We start from the raw sequence: 15,984 nt of genomic DNA on the forward strand, positions 1-15,984 counted from the left end.
GTTTTTAACGTTTCACAGGAGTATGTGACATCACATAGTATAATCAGTGACAGCCAGCCTGGATTTACTAAGGATAAAAATTTTCAGACTAACCTCATCTGCTTCTATGAGGAGCTGCAGTGGATATTGTGTCCTTGGATTTTGCAAGTCATTTGACACTGAAAACTGGCTGAAGGATTGTATCCAGAGAGTTCTGGTCAATGATTCCTACTCAGAATGGTTACCAGTTATAAATGGTGTACCCAAGGGTTCTATGCTTGGCCCTCTATTATTTAATTTATTTATTAATGATATAGAGATATGAATTAATAGCACTGTGTCCATACAAAGCTATGTGTGTAATTAGTTCCTAAATGGTTCCAGTAGATGGCAATATTTCACAAAAAACGACATACCCCCTACTGAGTGCTGCCAGATAACATGCGAGCCATTGCAATACCATAAGGGCCAGGACATGTTTGCATGATGAGAGATTAGAAAGCAAAACATAGTTAAAGGTTTGTCCACTTTCAGCAAATAATTGATATTGTTTGCCCAGTTAAAAGTTATACGATTTTCCAATTTACTCTCTGTATCAATTACACATGGTTTTCTAGATCTCTGCTTGCTGTCCTTCTATAGAAAGCTTCTCTGTTTACGTCCAGTGATAGAAATATGTCCATGGCCATGTGACATGCAGGTACAAGAGCCTGTAGTGTCACACAGAGTAATATGAGCCTTGTAATACTATCAACTTGTGCACCTGTGTGTCCATCACATAACCATGGACAGATTTGCTTCCATTGGAAGTAAACATAGAAGCTTCCTTAGAAAGACAGCATGCAGAGATATAGAAAACCATGAGGAATTGATTCAGAAAGTATATTGGAAAATTGTATAACTTTTTGTTACACAATCAATATCAATTATTTGCTGAAAGTGGACAACCCCTTTAAAATGGTACAATTTATATAGTATTGTTTAGTTTCCTAGAGTAAATATTTTATAATAAAATGTTTATGGATTCTTATGCACACTAAAATGAGAATATCTGAAGACTTACAAGTAGGCACTATTTTGTGCCTACTTGCAGGGTCTATGCATGATAGGAAGCTTGTCTTTCTGTTTTGGAAAGAGAGCTAGTGTGCATAGCAATGCATGAAGACACTTTTCATTGATGAACTTTGAGCCATTGGGGCACATTTACTAAGGGTCGCGTGGTGCATTTTTGTCGGACTGTGCAAGTTCTTCATGGCTAAAACAGCTAAAACCGAATGCCATATTTAAAACGCCCTATGTTAAAGGTGCACCAAAAAAAGGATGGTGAACTCTGTCAGACCATTGCAGGGAAGTACCAGATTCATGATTTCTGGTGCATGATCTTAGGGAATCGCCTCTCCCAGCATTATACACGGAAATAGCACTTTTAGTGAACTCGAGTGACCTTGTAAGTGAATGTGCCCCAGTGTGTCACCCCCTGGCTCTGCCCTTGGCAAAAATCAAATGATAGCTCTATCTTTGAGTTTCCCTTCAAGACCCAGTTCATACCTGCATTTTGACTTCCTCTATTAACTTCTGTCACAAAAATGATAATAAAGGAAGACAAACATATTCATTAAAATGCAAATTTTCACAAATATGACTTGTTTGGAAGGTTTATGAAAAGAACATGGCAGCACTGCTTAAAGGGAATCTGTCACCAGTTTTTACACCAATAAACTAACAGCAGGATATTAAAAATCCTTTTTTGCGTTTCATTTTTTATTTTAAAACTAAAAAAAATCTGTTCACCTACCATAGAAAAGAAAAAACTGAAGAGTAACTTTAGCCTGAGAAAGGGCACTTTACTCACCAATATCTTGGACTCTATGGCACTTAGAACCATACTTAAAGGGATATTCTCGTCTTGGCATTCACATTTAACTTATCTGCCATATATAAACATTTTTTCAATTAGATGAGATAATTTAACACAAATGTAGTCATTTGGTCCCTTAGAAACAAGACTGTGTCCTTGAATACGGCCACCTCTGCAGGAGAGATTGCGCAAAGAAACAAAAAGTTTTTATTAATGAAATGTTATTGCATGTCCCGCAGCCGTCCAATGGTAATGATTGCAAAATCCAGGTGGTCAGGCAGGGCTCAATAGAACATGTCTGGCCACTGGTGCCAGAGTCCTAGGTGGTCGTATCTTGTTACTAAGAGACAACATGGCTACATTTATGAGAAATTATCTTCACACAAGAAGATTTTTTTTAATAACATCCAATTGAAGAAATGTTTACATATGGCAAATTAATTAAATTAAATGTTAATGCCCAGATGGGAATAGCCCTTTAAGGATGTGATCTGTGTTCTATGGAACTGTTAAATACATTCCCCTCCAAAATCAACAAAAAAACCTCTTTTCATCTATTTACATATGACTTTGTAGAGGCTCAAAAGTTAGTGGCGTAGCTAGGGCCTCATCATAGGGGAGACAAACACATCTGAGTGGGCCCCCAACCAAATGTTTTTAACTGCAAAGGCACATACTGCTATTTGAGTTCTGCTAGCAGTCGGCAGGTCCTTGGCTGAAGCAGAAGAATGTTGTGTGTGCTCTGAACTCTGCCCTTTTCACATCGTCATTGTGCCACGCCTATCACCTGTTTCTCCTGCTAACTCAGCCCCCAGCATTCTTCTGCTTCAGCCCAGGCCTGCTAGCAGCGCTCAGGGCGCACGTCCTGGGTTGCTTTTATAAGAGGTCAATAGTGTAACTTATTGGCCTCAGGTGGGTCGGGACGAGGCATTTTGGTGCCCAAGGCAGACAAGCATAATTGCATCAACCTCCTGCACTGTAAAATTGTAGAAAAAATGCAGCAGAATCAGGGCGAATTCAAAAGGGTAAATCAAAAGTCCCCCCCCCAATTAAAAGAAATCATGAGAATGAAATCCAAAAGGGCTACTACAATAGGATCATATACAATAAGGCATATCAGTAGTAAATACACTGTATAGTAGAAATATGCTCCACCAGTGAAAATACTACATTAATCCACAAATATTAATATATTCCGGCAATGAATATGTCAAACATATAGATACCAAGCAATGAATAAACAGCACATAATAGTATCCTGCACTTATAAATATATACCAAAAATTAATATACTGGTAGCATAAATATATATCAGCATTAAATAGCCACACAAATATATACCAGCATGAAATGTACTGCACATCTGGGCTGCATATGGACATATACATCACTTACTGTTAGGCTGGAGCGGTTTCCTTCTCTGTCTGTGTTGGCCTGGTCCATCTTGCTCTTCTAGTCACATTCAGATTTATATATACTATACTTATATACTTAACCAAAAAAGGGTGAAACAACTGAAAATATGTTGTATATTCTAGGTTCTTCAAAGAAGCCACCTTTTGTTTTAATTACTGCTTTGCACACTCTTGGCATTCACTTGATGATCTTAAAGAGGTAGTCACCGGAAAAGGTTTTCACATCACAGGTGTGCCCTAACAGGTTTAATAAGTGGGATTTCTTGCCTTATAAGTGGGGTTGGGACCATCAGTTGTGTTGTGCAAAAGTCAGGTGGATACACAGCTGATAGTCCTACTGAATAGACTGTTAGAATTTGTATTATGGCTAGAAAAAAGCTGCTAAGCAAAGAAAAACAAGGGGCCATCATTACTTTAAGAAATAAAGGGCAGTCAGTCCGAAAAATTGGGAAAACTTTGAAAGTCTCCCCAAGTGCAGTAGCAAAAACCATCAAGCACTACAAAGAAACTGGCTGACATGAGGACTGTCCAAGGAACAGAAGACCAAGAGTAACCTCTGCTGCGGAGGATAAGTTAATACAAGTCTTCAGGAGGAAGATGTGTGTTGGTGTGGGAGTGCTTTGCTGGTGACACTGTTGGGGATATATTCAAAATTGAAGGAATACTGAACCAGCATGGTTACCACAGCATCTTGCAACGGCATGCTATTCCATCGGGTTTGCTTGGGTTTAGTTGGACCATCATTTATTTTTCAACAGGACAACGACTCCAAACACATCTCCAGGCTGCGTAAGGGCTATTTGACCAAGAAGGAGAGTGATTTGGTGCTCTGCCAGATGACCTGGCCTCCACAGTCACCAGACTTGAACCCAATCGAGAGTGAAGGCAATAGGGCCAACAAGTGCTAAGCATCTCTGGAAACTCTATGACTATTGGAAGACCATTTCTGGTTACTACTTCTTGATGCTCATCAAGAGTGTGCAAAGCAGTAATCAAAGCAAAAGGTGACTACTCTGAAGAACCTAGAATATAAGTCATATTTTCTGTTGTTTCACAATTTTTGTTAAGTATATAATTTCACATGTGTTAATTTATAGTTTTGATGCCTTCAGTGTGATTCTACATTTTTTACAGTCATGAAAATACAGAAAACTCTATGAATGAGAAGGTTTCCATACTATATATAGGCAGTCCCAGGCTCTCAGCACATGTCCATCAGTATACCGGTAGCACCAACACTTCCCCCATCAGTATATAGGTAGCCCAAACACATGCCCCATCAGTATATAGGTAGCCCCCACACATGCCCGGCAATATACAAGTAGCCCCCACATGTGCCCAGTGTACAGATGGCTCCCACAAGTGCCCAGCAGTATACAATTAGCCCCCACATGTGCCCAGCAGTATACAAGTAGTCCCCACAGGTGCCCAGCAGTACACAGGTAGCCACCACACTTGCACAGCAGTATACATGTAAACCCTACATGTGCCCAGGAGTATACAGGTAGCCCCCACACATGCCCCACCGTATATATCAGACCCACGGCCAGCAGTATATAGTAGCCCACAAACAAGCTCCAGCAGTATATAGTAGCCCCCACACATTCCCTAGTACTTTATAGGGGCCCTTCACATGCACCATGTGATAGTAGTGCTAGTTGCTGGTTGCACCTGAAGAAACCACAAGACCTGTGGAACAACATCCTTTGAAGATAGTAGACCAAAGTAAAGATGCTTTAATCGCCACAATGCACATCAACGTTTTGGCATAAAAATTTATTAGCTATAGGATCTGGGGATTTTTCAGTCATTGAGATGAATGTAATCTTTTCTGTATACCAAAATATTCCAGAGTCAAATGTATAACAGCTAAAGCTTAGCAAAAAGTAGGTTATGCAACATAACCCAGATAAAAGCAAGTGGCAAGTGCCAGCCCCTGTCCCCCCAGTATATATCCTGACAGCCCCTGCAGTATATAGCCATCCAGCCCCCCCCCCAGTATATGGTCTGCCACCCCCAGTATATAGCCTGCCAGCCCCTGAAGTCTATATTCTGCCAGCCCACCCAGTATATAGCCTGCCAGCCCCTGTAGTATATAGTCTGTCAGCCCCTGCAGTATATGGCCAGCCTAGCCCCCCAAGTATATAGCCTACAAGCCCCTGCAGTACATAGCCAGCCAGTCTCCCCAGTATATAGCCTGCCAGCCGCGGCCCCCCCAGTATATAGCCTGACAGCCCCTTCAGTATATAGTCAGCCCCTGCAGTATATAGCCAACCTATCCCCACACCAGTATAAGGCTGGCCAGCCCATGCTCCAAGTATGCCAAGCTTTTAATAAAAAAAAATGAACACTGTACTCACCTTTACAACGCCCCCCGCAATTTCTCTTCTGGCTTCCGATGCTCCGGTGCCTCTTCGGGTCCTTCCACTCCTCTTCGGGTCGTTTGGCTCCTCGTGCACAACCGGCACACAGAATGACATCAGCCGCTTGCCGGCATGATTGTTAGCGAGCCCCGGGCATCGTGAGGGGACCCGAAGAGGAGCGTAAGGTTGCAAAGAGGCACTGGAGGGGTGAGTATAGTGTTTGTTTGTTTTTTTTCACTCGAGAATAAGCCAAGTTAGGTTTTTTCCAGCCAATTTTTGTGCTGAAAAACCCGGCTTATACTCCAGAATATATGGTACTCAATTTTAAGACCTTAACCCTTTCACTATTACATCACGAGTCGCCTGCGGGTGCATGGAGAGGGCTCACTGGCTCCATATTGCAGCAAAGACTTACCGGTAACACCCGCGATCGGTGCTAGCACCGATCCTGAGTGTTAACCCGTACATCGCCACCAGCAAAGCAGCGCCGCCATCCCTGTGACGTCATCGGGAGGCGGCTATCCATTGCTATGACAGCCTCAGGTCTTCCAAAGACCCGAAGTGGTCTCGTTTCAATCCATTGATTACAATGTGCGATTTGCACATTGTAATAAAAGAGAAGGAAAATTCCCATATACTTCCATACAGTAGTATGGCAGTATATGGTAGGATCAATTGGACAACCTTAAAGTACCTTATGGAGTCTGAAAAATAGTAAAAGTAAAAATTTTTAAAAGTTAAAAAAAAAAAAATTATAATAAAAAAAACGAAAAATTCAAATCACCCCCCTTTTCCTAGAACTGATATAAATATAAATAACCAGTAAAAATCACAAACACATTAGGTATCGCCGCATCCTAAAATGCCTGTTCTATCAAAATATAAAAACCGTTTTTCACTGCATTTAACCCCGTGACGGAAAATAGCGCCGGAAATGGCACTTTTTGGTTGTACAGTCATAAAAATGGTAGCATTGAGTAGCTCTGTACACCGAAGGATAAAAAAATTATTAGCGCCAGAGGATGGCAAAAAAATATTCATAGGGGTAAGGCAACCAATAAAAAAAAGAAAAATCTACATGATTTTTCAATTTTTGTAAATGTATGAAAACATTATAAAACCTATACAAATTTGGTATCCTCATGATCGCACCATCCTAAAGAATAAAGTAAACATGTCATTTGTGCCGCACAGAGAAAGCCATAAATACCTAGCCCACAAGAAAACACTGCAAATGCATTTTTTTCACCAATTTCACTGCATTTTGATTTTTTACACCGCTTCCCAGTACATGGCATGGAAGAATAAATACCATCACTATGAAATGCAATTTGTTATGCAGAAAACAAGCTCTTTACGTGACCTATACATTGTATATAGTGATATTGCTGTAGCACTTGGAAAGAAAACCCTACAGTATTTAAATGTTAAAGGGAACTTTTTAGCAAAAACATACTATCAAATCTAACAGCATTATATAATAGTGTAAATGAGCAGAACTGATTGATTTTTAGTTTTGTGAGATAGATTTAATAGAAATTGTTTTGTTTTTATTCTTGGAAGTTTATTGGTTGCCTTACCCCTATCAACATTCATACAATAATCTGCTATCAAACACTGACAAGGACTGTAAACAGGACTCTTAAGCATAAAGGGACAGTGATTTACATAATAATTTATTATATAGTCAATCTTTCCCCACCAACAATCTGTTCCTCGGTGTCCAAATTCCGCGTGTGTGTCCAATGTTAAAAAGGATCTGTCATGGACCACTAACAATTAAGACAGATGTAATGGCCTGTGTAACTGAAGCAAGCAATGCCTTTGTTGCTACTGCTTTAAAGGAAACTTATCAGTAATCTACTATTGAGGAAGATCTGACAGTAGGTTTCTAATAACATCCTAAAGGCTCATCCACATGGGCGTAATGGGCACTGATATTTAGCTGCGCATTTGCAGTCGTATATCGGTGCCCGTTGACATCTATGGTGCCTGGCCACGATGCACAAAGAAATATAGGGCATGTGTTAGGGCGCCAGCCCTGCTCTTCTTTATAGAGAGGGATGAACAGCGCTAACCTGTGCTCGAGATAGCACGTAGGCCGGACGAGCATACGATTGTCTGAATGTACCCTAAGCCCTTAAATCCCTTTCTCTAGATCTATAACACTTTCTAACATGAACTACACTGTCTCTAACTAATATGCAATTTTTTCGCAGAGGCTACTGTGCTGTGGGAGCAAACGTTACCCCATACCCTCCTCCCTGCATGTCCTTGGCTTTCCTCAGCACTCACCTTCGCGTTAGAGTGCAAGAGCATATTGTGGAAACTGCTGGCACTGTTAGATGTTACTGCGCTTGCGTAGAACTTAAAGAAGCCGACAGTGAGTAGGAGCTCGTCAAGGAACACCGAGGACATGCAGGTAGGAGGGACAGCAGAGCCTACTGGGGCGGGAGAGGCTACTCCACACCCAGTAGTCTCTGACAGAAATTAGCTTATTAGTTATGTAAAATGTAAATCAGGTTAATATTTAGAAAGTGTTATATAATTAGGCAAAGATAATTTAGGGCTTAGCATTTTAGTAGAAACCTACCATCAAATATACCTTAATAATTAAATTGCTTACGGTAGGTATCCTTTAGGATTTTTGTTTAAATATTAAAAATGTACTTGTATTAATGTAATATACTTCATTATTGTTTTTAACTCATGGACTTAGACAGCTGTTTTCATCATGTAAATTTCTCCAATGGTTCAACAGGACATTACATGCATACCATCAGTGGTAATAGAGCCAGCATCAAATCATGAAGATGAAGGAGAATATCAAGAAAAAAGTCCTGTAGAAGCTAAAGATGAATTTGATGCCACCCAGGATTCATCTGTTGGACACATTGAGGGTGCTACCAGGGAAAGTAACAATCTTCCCACTTTGGAGAGCTTAACATCTCAAGAGTTACCTGCTGGACTACTGTATAAGGTCAGACTGTCAGTGTATTACACCTGCTGCACTGTACATTTCGTCATCATTTTGTGTATCACTCTCTACCAAATCCTATGTATATAACATAAATGTGTATACTGTAGGAACCTCCAACATTATTGCTCATGTTATTTATTCCATTTTATGTATTTCCAGGCTGAAGTGCTGCATGATTTCGAGGCAGCGAATGATGATGAACTTAACCTTAAAAGAGGAGATTTAGTCTATATTGTTGCCTCTGCAACATCAGCTGATCTGGTAAAACTTCAGAAATTGATTGTTGATCTATATCTGCTGAAAATGATCATTCTGGCATGATATTAGAGAATTGTGTTACTTCATACCGCCCCCATGTTTTCCTGAAATATAGGTTTACTAATGGAGTTACCCAGTACTACTGAATAATTTGACAACTGGTAGTTTTTCTAAATGAATAGTAAAAGTATGAAACACACATACTTCTACAAAAAGCAAAAGTGTGAGCCCACCCCCATTTGTGTTTTTTTATTTTTTCAACACCTGCAGTGCAGTGTTCCACTTTGCACTCCACATTGAGCATGACAGAGTGGAGAGTGGGCCAGGCGTGAGTGTGAATGCCCCAACCTCCTATATTCACTATGGGGTATAGCTGAAAGTCAGACCTGGTCTAAACAGGGCTGATTTTATGGAGAACCTGCCTTGAAAGACTAAGAGGCTAGAGCCTCTAAGGGTGCGGCCACATGTTTACAGATGCAGCGCTAGCTGTTTTTATGAATATAACTAAACTTACTATATACGATATGACATTGACCTGAGGATTTTTTTGCTCATGAAAGGTTCTAGTAACCTGGTCTATGAAGGACTAAATTACTTTTGTCCTGTTACTAAGGGCTCTTTCACAGGGGCGTTGTTTTTTCAGATCCGTAGTTCAGTGATTTGCATGGATGCCTTATTGAGCCATTGTTTTCACACTGACTTTTTTTTTTCAAGGGTTCATTTTCAGTGTTAAAAAAAATGAAACCTGCCTGTTGTATTTCACTGATGTAGATCACGGAAGGCAGTAGAAGTCTACAGCACACATTTATTACGCGGTCTGCAGCAGTATTGTGACGTAGACTGTGCATAAATTCATGTGAAAACTGCTTGCACATGTATTTATGAATCATTTCTGTCTGTGTTATGTCTGCACTATGCATGCCGCAACACAATACTGTGCACCTAAAGGGGCATTGTGGTGGCCGCCACATTTATGTCAGCAAGACCAACATAATTGTGGCACATGCCTGTCAAACTGAGCGAACCAGAAAAAAAACTCAGTTTAAGCGTTTTGGGCGCGCAGTGTGCGCCAGATTAATGAAGACTGCACACTAGTGAAGTACAACCTTAATTTTTTGTGGATGCGGAGAGGAAAAAGAAGCAAAATTGAGACAAAATGCAACGGATGTGCCACACACCAGTGTTAATCTGCCCTAACTGGTTATAATACATTTTCATTGTTTAACTATAATCTCTGTATTTTACAGGAGGCTGGCTGGCTTACTGGCATTAGGGAAGTGGACTGGCAACAGCACAAGGATTTGGAGACGTACAAGGGACTCTTTCCAGAAAACTTTACCCGTAAATTAGAGTAGTTAATGTCAGGAAAGATGTTGATAAACGTGTCCTATTTTGGGCATATTAACCTGCTGAGAAGAGAGATACATTTGAAACTATAATGTTATCTGTTTAAAGACTGGTGCCTGTCCCAGATAAAACCTGGTGAAACCTATGAGAACAAACAAAATCAGCATGAAAGCCAGCTGTAAGTTATACTCTTCTAATGTGTAAATGGAGAAAAGTCAATGTTGTTCACTTGTATGCAACCACTGGTTTGATTGTGTTTTGTCAGAATAAAGATTAGGTTAACCTTCCCTATGATCCTTATTCCAAAATAAATCCCATCTATTATTGGGAATGATTTTATTTATTTGGAAGATCATTTTTGATATCTATCTTAAGTGACTCTGGCAGAAATCAAACAGCGAGGCCTGTGCCCTGGGCAGCAGCATCTTATACTTGCACTCTGATGGTCATCTTTGTACACTTCACTCTATCAATTATGTGTGGTTCCTCAGAAAAATATAACATCATGGATCTAGAATTGTTCTGTCGAAGGACTTGTGCTTTGTGAATCCTTCACGGTGGAGATCAAGGGTGACCCAGCTCATTCACGTCAAAGACTTGACTTGCCACATTGTGCATACTGAAAATAAACCGCTATCACTTCAGCATAGTACATGTTTAAAATATTGTAAATTGTTAAGTCGGACTTTGCTGTAACCTATATCAACATACAAAACCTTAACCTATGTGCACTGAGTATATATTGTATTGAATTGCTGCATTGCAGATGATCTTACTAGCAACAAGAGCAGAATGAACAATTCCCTCACAGTTTTATGTCCTAATACCACGGAACTGCTGCAAAACCTATTTTTCAGTGTCCTTTCCATACATATCTAATGCAGTTATGTATCATGTACGTTGTCCTTTACTGTAGTTTCTTCAGTCTCTAGTATCATTGACAAGTGCTTTGCTTTGAACTCTTTTTGGCATTGTGGTGTTTACTAGCATTGCCAAAGCATTGAACAATACGTCTTCGTAAATAATGTGACATTTTCTTTATGGTACCGACCAGAAGTGAAAGCAACATAAATGCACAGTTGTTGGTTCTTTCTACTTTACAAAATATTAGATTAATTTATCCTGCAGAAAAAGAATATATTTTACCAGCTAAATACAAGAATTCAGCTAAATAATGTGTTCAGTATGGAAATGACTTTGGTACCTATTATGTTTCTTTCAATGTTGTGTCATCTTTAATAAAAATTTTTGTTCAGCCACACAATGACTCATTGTATATTATGATGCTAAAAAGACATTGGAGTTGCTTATAATGGTGTAATGGTATTTTTCTATTGTCTGATTATCCAGGATCAGGAAAAAGTAACGGAACAGAAAGGCCATGAACAAGAGTCTTATAGGACATCAATTACATTTACTCTACTCTCCTCCTTCTGTCATGATCTCAATATTTTCTGATATTCAGTTGGCTTGATTAAAGGGTGGCCATGCAGGGTGCAGGGAAAGCAGGGGCTTCTACCACAGCTGCAGGTTCAACAGTCCAAACCTGCAGCACATTGTAATGAAGGGGTTAAAATGAAATGGCCTCGGGTCTTCGGAAGACCCGAGGCTACCATGGAGACGGACCTGATGACGTCACGGGGAGCGACGATCCTAGGCAAGATGGCGGCGCCCACACATGGCGGGCGGTCGTGAACCAGTTAACCCTAGGACAGTGATGGCAAACCTTTTACCGAGTGCCCAAGCTACAACCAAAATCCACTTATTTACAGTGAAGTGCCAACATAGTATTTTAAGCAGTAACTTATTGCTACCTGTTCTTTCACATTTTTCAATCGTATCAGCCCATGAGGCCACCAATACAGTTGAAAGAAGGAGGTCAAATTATTGTTATGGCAGTCGGCAGCTTTGCCGGTGGAAATTAAAGGGTTAACACCTGCGATCACTGCTAGCACCAACTGCAGATGTTAGCTACGGGTGTTTGCTCCATTGTGCAGCAAGCACCCGCTGATTATGAAGAGGGCTCAGCTCGTTAGCCGGCTTCATACTCCCCCCTCTGCTACAGGACGTACAGGAACGTCCAATAGCGGTAAGGGGTTAAGCCTGATAAACAGTAGATTGACAGTTCTGAACAGTTCAGACAGGACTAATCAACCTGAGCTGGATCACTCACACACAGCAGCTGGGGGATGGTGCAGCGATTGATTCTGCCTTCCTGGCACAACACACTGATTACATCATACTCTTGAGCTTTGCATACTTAAAGGGGTATTCCCATTACAGCAAATTCATGTTATTGTTTATATTGGAAAATTGTATAACTTTTTATCATACACTATCTGTGTCAATTCCTCTGGGTTTTCCAGATCTCTGCTTGCTGTCATTCTATAGAAAGCTTCTATGTTTCCTTCCAGTGGACAGAAATATAACCATGGTCACACAGGTGCACGGTTCATTATAAAACATGGCACTGATTACTCTCTATGATACTAACGAGCCGAGCACATGTATGACTATGGTCAGATATCTGTCCACTGGAAGGAAACATAGAAGCTTTCTATAGAATGACAGCAAGCAGAGATCTGGAAACCCCCGAGGAATTGATACAGAAAGTATATTGGAAAATTGCATAACTTTTTATCATACAAACAATAACATTAATTTGCTGTAATGGGAATAGCCCTTTTTTTTTATAATTGTATTTTTATTAAAAGTTGAACAAACAATGTGATGACACATGTCAGCAAATAAACAGGCAGTAAAAGATTTTTTCTTTTTCAAAACAATACATACAAATAAAGAAAGGTAGGAAGTGTCAGATTCGAAAATACAAGTTTTCAGCAATTTGCTTCTTTAACTAGGGATTAACCCTTCAACAAACATATTTATTATATAGCGATTCTCCGGTCTAAGACCTTACCCTATAAAATGCAGGCAGGTCTGGGACCTGAACGTACGCAACCAATAACCGTATGTGGTGCCTGAAATTGTTAGCCTCATAACTGAGGTTTGTAATCGGACTTATCCGTTTATGAACTAGCTCATTTCCAGCAAAAGTCCTAATACACAAGAAAGGAAAAGAGAACCAGTAGAAGAGACACAGGGACCTCAGTCATACCCACAGGGACAGAAGACAACATATAAATTTCAAGACAGAACCTCCTCAAACAGTTGGGTTCTGACTTCACTCCTCCCCGCGCCCCAACTCCTCCGCCCAGAAGCGATCCCACTGACCCCACACTTTATCGAAGGCCAGGATGCGATCATCCAGGGAGGCAGTTAGGGACTCCATAGTGCAAATACCCCTCACTCTGGAAAGGAGGTCCAGGCGGGAAGGAGGGGCCTGCCTCTTCCAGAATTGCGAGATCAGGCATCTGGCAGCCGTCAGAATGTGAAGGCACATCTTGGTGATTGTCTTGGCCAGAGGCCGGGGAGAAACATTCAGTAGGTAAAATAAAGGGGATAGTTGTACATCTACCGCTGTGACTGCCTGAATCAGGGCCTGCACCTCTTGCCAGAAGGGCTGTATGAGTGGGCAGCTCCAGAAAATGTGCTGAAGGGTCCCGCCGGCGAGACCACAGCGCCAACAAGTATCGGGTGTGTCTGGAAACAGTTTATGTAGCAAGGAGGGTATATGATACCATTGCAACATTAGCTTGTACTGGTTCTCCTTGTACGTGGCACAACGAGATGTCTCCGTAGCCCTCCGCCAAATCAACTGCCAAGTCTCCTGTGTTATCGCCTCCCCCACTATGGCCTCCCACTTGGTCATGTATGGATGTGAGATTACTTCTTCTGGGTCTGGGTGCAATAAGACCATGTAAATGTCTGAAATGAGACCAGCCGTGTGGGTAGCGTTTTTACAGATATGCTCAAATACCGTGGGTATCGAGACCGTTTCAGTGCTCTTCAGGGATTACAACAAGTGCCTAACCTGCATGTAATATAAGTTGGCGAAGGGCGGAAGATTGAACTTATCTCGCAAGTTCCCAAAGGGCAAAACCCTCCTATCTCGGTAGTCCACAATATCTGCAAATCTGAATAGACCCTTTTCATGCCAGGGCTTGGAGTCCTGTGCACTCCCTGGGTATTGCAAGGAAGGAGTATGTAAGAAGGACTGCATTGGGGAACACTGTGACACCAAAGGGAATTTGTTCATACAAGCTTTCCAGATTCTGATGGTGAAGGCAATGGGACCTAGTAAGGAGCTAGGTGTCGGGGGCGGTTTCTTAGACCAAAGGTAGGAATTGGGATGAAAGGGGGCTAACCACAATTTTTCAATCTCCATCCATTTGGAGAAGGCCCACAGGGTGGACCAAGCCGGAATTCGTCTCAGGTGGGTCGCCCAATAGTACTTAATTATGTCTGGGACTGACAAGCCTCCTCTGGACTTATAGGATTTCCATGTCTCTTTTTGGCCCAAATAAAGTGCAAAATCATCGCCTGCAGAGATCGCAGGACGCTCATCGGGATCAACGCCTTTTCAGCGTCCAGGCTCAAAACTAACGCTTGATCACCCCATTTGTTAACCAAATCAATGAGATCAATCGTTCTTCTGGTGGTGTCGCCCCCCTGCTGGCCAGGGACAAATCCCACCTGATCTTTATGGATCACATGGGGGATCCACTGGATCAGACGGTTGGCTAGTAATTTTGTAAAAATTTTAAGATCTGTGTTCAAAAGTGCTATTGGCATGTAATTAGCACACTCAGTCGCGTCCTTCCCCGGTTTGGGGATGAGGGTAATATACGAATGGGTGAGGGTCTCAGGCAGGGGTTCACCTTTAAGAAAGGTATTAAATAGCTTCGTCATTCGGGGCAACAACACATCAGAGAAGGTCTGATAGTATAAGTATGTGAGTCCATCCGGCCCGGGGGACTTCCCATTAGGCATATCTTTTATTACTCTCCTATTTCTTCCGGTGTTAGTTCTGAGTTAAGGGCCTCAACTGCCTCCCGGGACAACCCAGGAAGAGAGCAGGAGTATAAGAAGTCCACCAAAGCTGCTTCTCTGTGATTTGCATCACGAGGCAAGGTGTCCGGCAGGGAATACAATTTGGCGTAAAAATCGTGGAAACGGGATGCTATAGCCCTCGGGTCATGTAATAGGCCCCCATCCGCATCCCGTACTACATGGGGAACCTGATGGTCTCTTTTTTCCCTCAACTGTCTCGCCAACAGGGAGTGTGGTTTATTGGCCTGTTCATAATACTTTTGTCTAGTGAACACAAGTAGCTTTTCTACTGCTTAGGTTTGGATTTCCCGAAGCTGCACCCTTGTCTCTGTCAGCCGGCGTAAGCGACTTAAAGTGGGGTTAGCCAGGAGGGCTGCCTCTTGTTTGCCTATCTCTTTCCGCAGTTCTCCTTCCATGTGCAGCGTGTTTTTTTTGAGTCTGGCCCCTTGCTCCATACAATGTCCCCTAAAGACTGCCTTGTGAGCCTCCCATATCATAGGAATGGATGGTATAGATTCCTCATTGAAGTGAAAGTACTCTTTCAAAGCTGCAATAAGCTCCTCCTTAATTAGGGGTTTTTTAAGAAGGGACTCATTTAAGCACCAGTGACAGGCCCTGACAGAGGAAAAATCCTCCTTGAGTGCCAGATGGACAGGCGCATGATCTGACCATGCAATATCCCCCACCTCTGCAGATTGCATCAACCGCAATATCTGTATGTCCCCGAACCAGTAATCGATCCGGGTGTGCGTGCCGTGGGGAGTGGAATAGAAGGTGAACGAGCGGTCGCCCGGATTACCCAACCTCCATAAATCATACAAAGCGAATTGT

At 41.7% G+C, this 15,984-nt stretch overlaps 1 protein-coding gene across 5 annotated transcripts in view; it reads left to right on the forward strand.

Moving 5' to 3' along the window:
- AMPH (amphiphysin) overlaps nt 1-11,464 on the forward strand; it is a 118,634-nt gene extending 107,170 nt beyond the window's left edge. For all 5 annotated transcript variants that reach the window (XM_072153287.1, XM_072153288.1, XM_072153286.1 and 2 more), the window contains 3 exons: nt 8,377-8,595; nt 8,755-8,856; nt 10,101-11,464. In XM_072153287.1, coding sequence (XP_072009388.1) covers nt 8,377-8,595; nt 8,755-8,856; nt 10,101-10,208 — 429 coding nt within the window. In that variant the 3' untranslated portion in view covers nt 10,209-11,464. The remainder of the gene's footprint in view (nt 1-8,376; nt 8,596-8,754; nt 8,857-10,100) is intronic.
- Nucleotides 11,465-15,984: the final 4,520 nt, after the last annotated feature.

The sequence above is a fragment of the Engystomops pustulosus genome, chromosome 5 (genome assembly GCF_040894005.1).
Source record: "Engystomops pustulosus chromosome 5, aEngPut4.maternal, whole genome shotgun sequence".
NCBI lineage: Eukaryota > Metazoa > Chordata > Amphibia > Anura > Leptodactylidae > Engystomops > Engystomops pustulosus.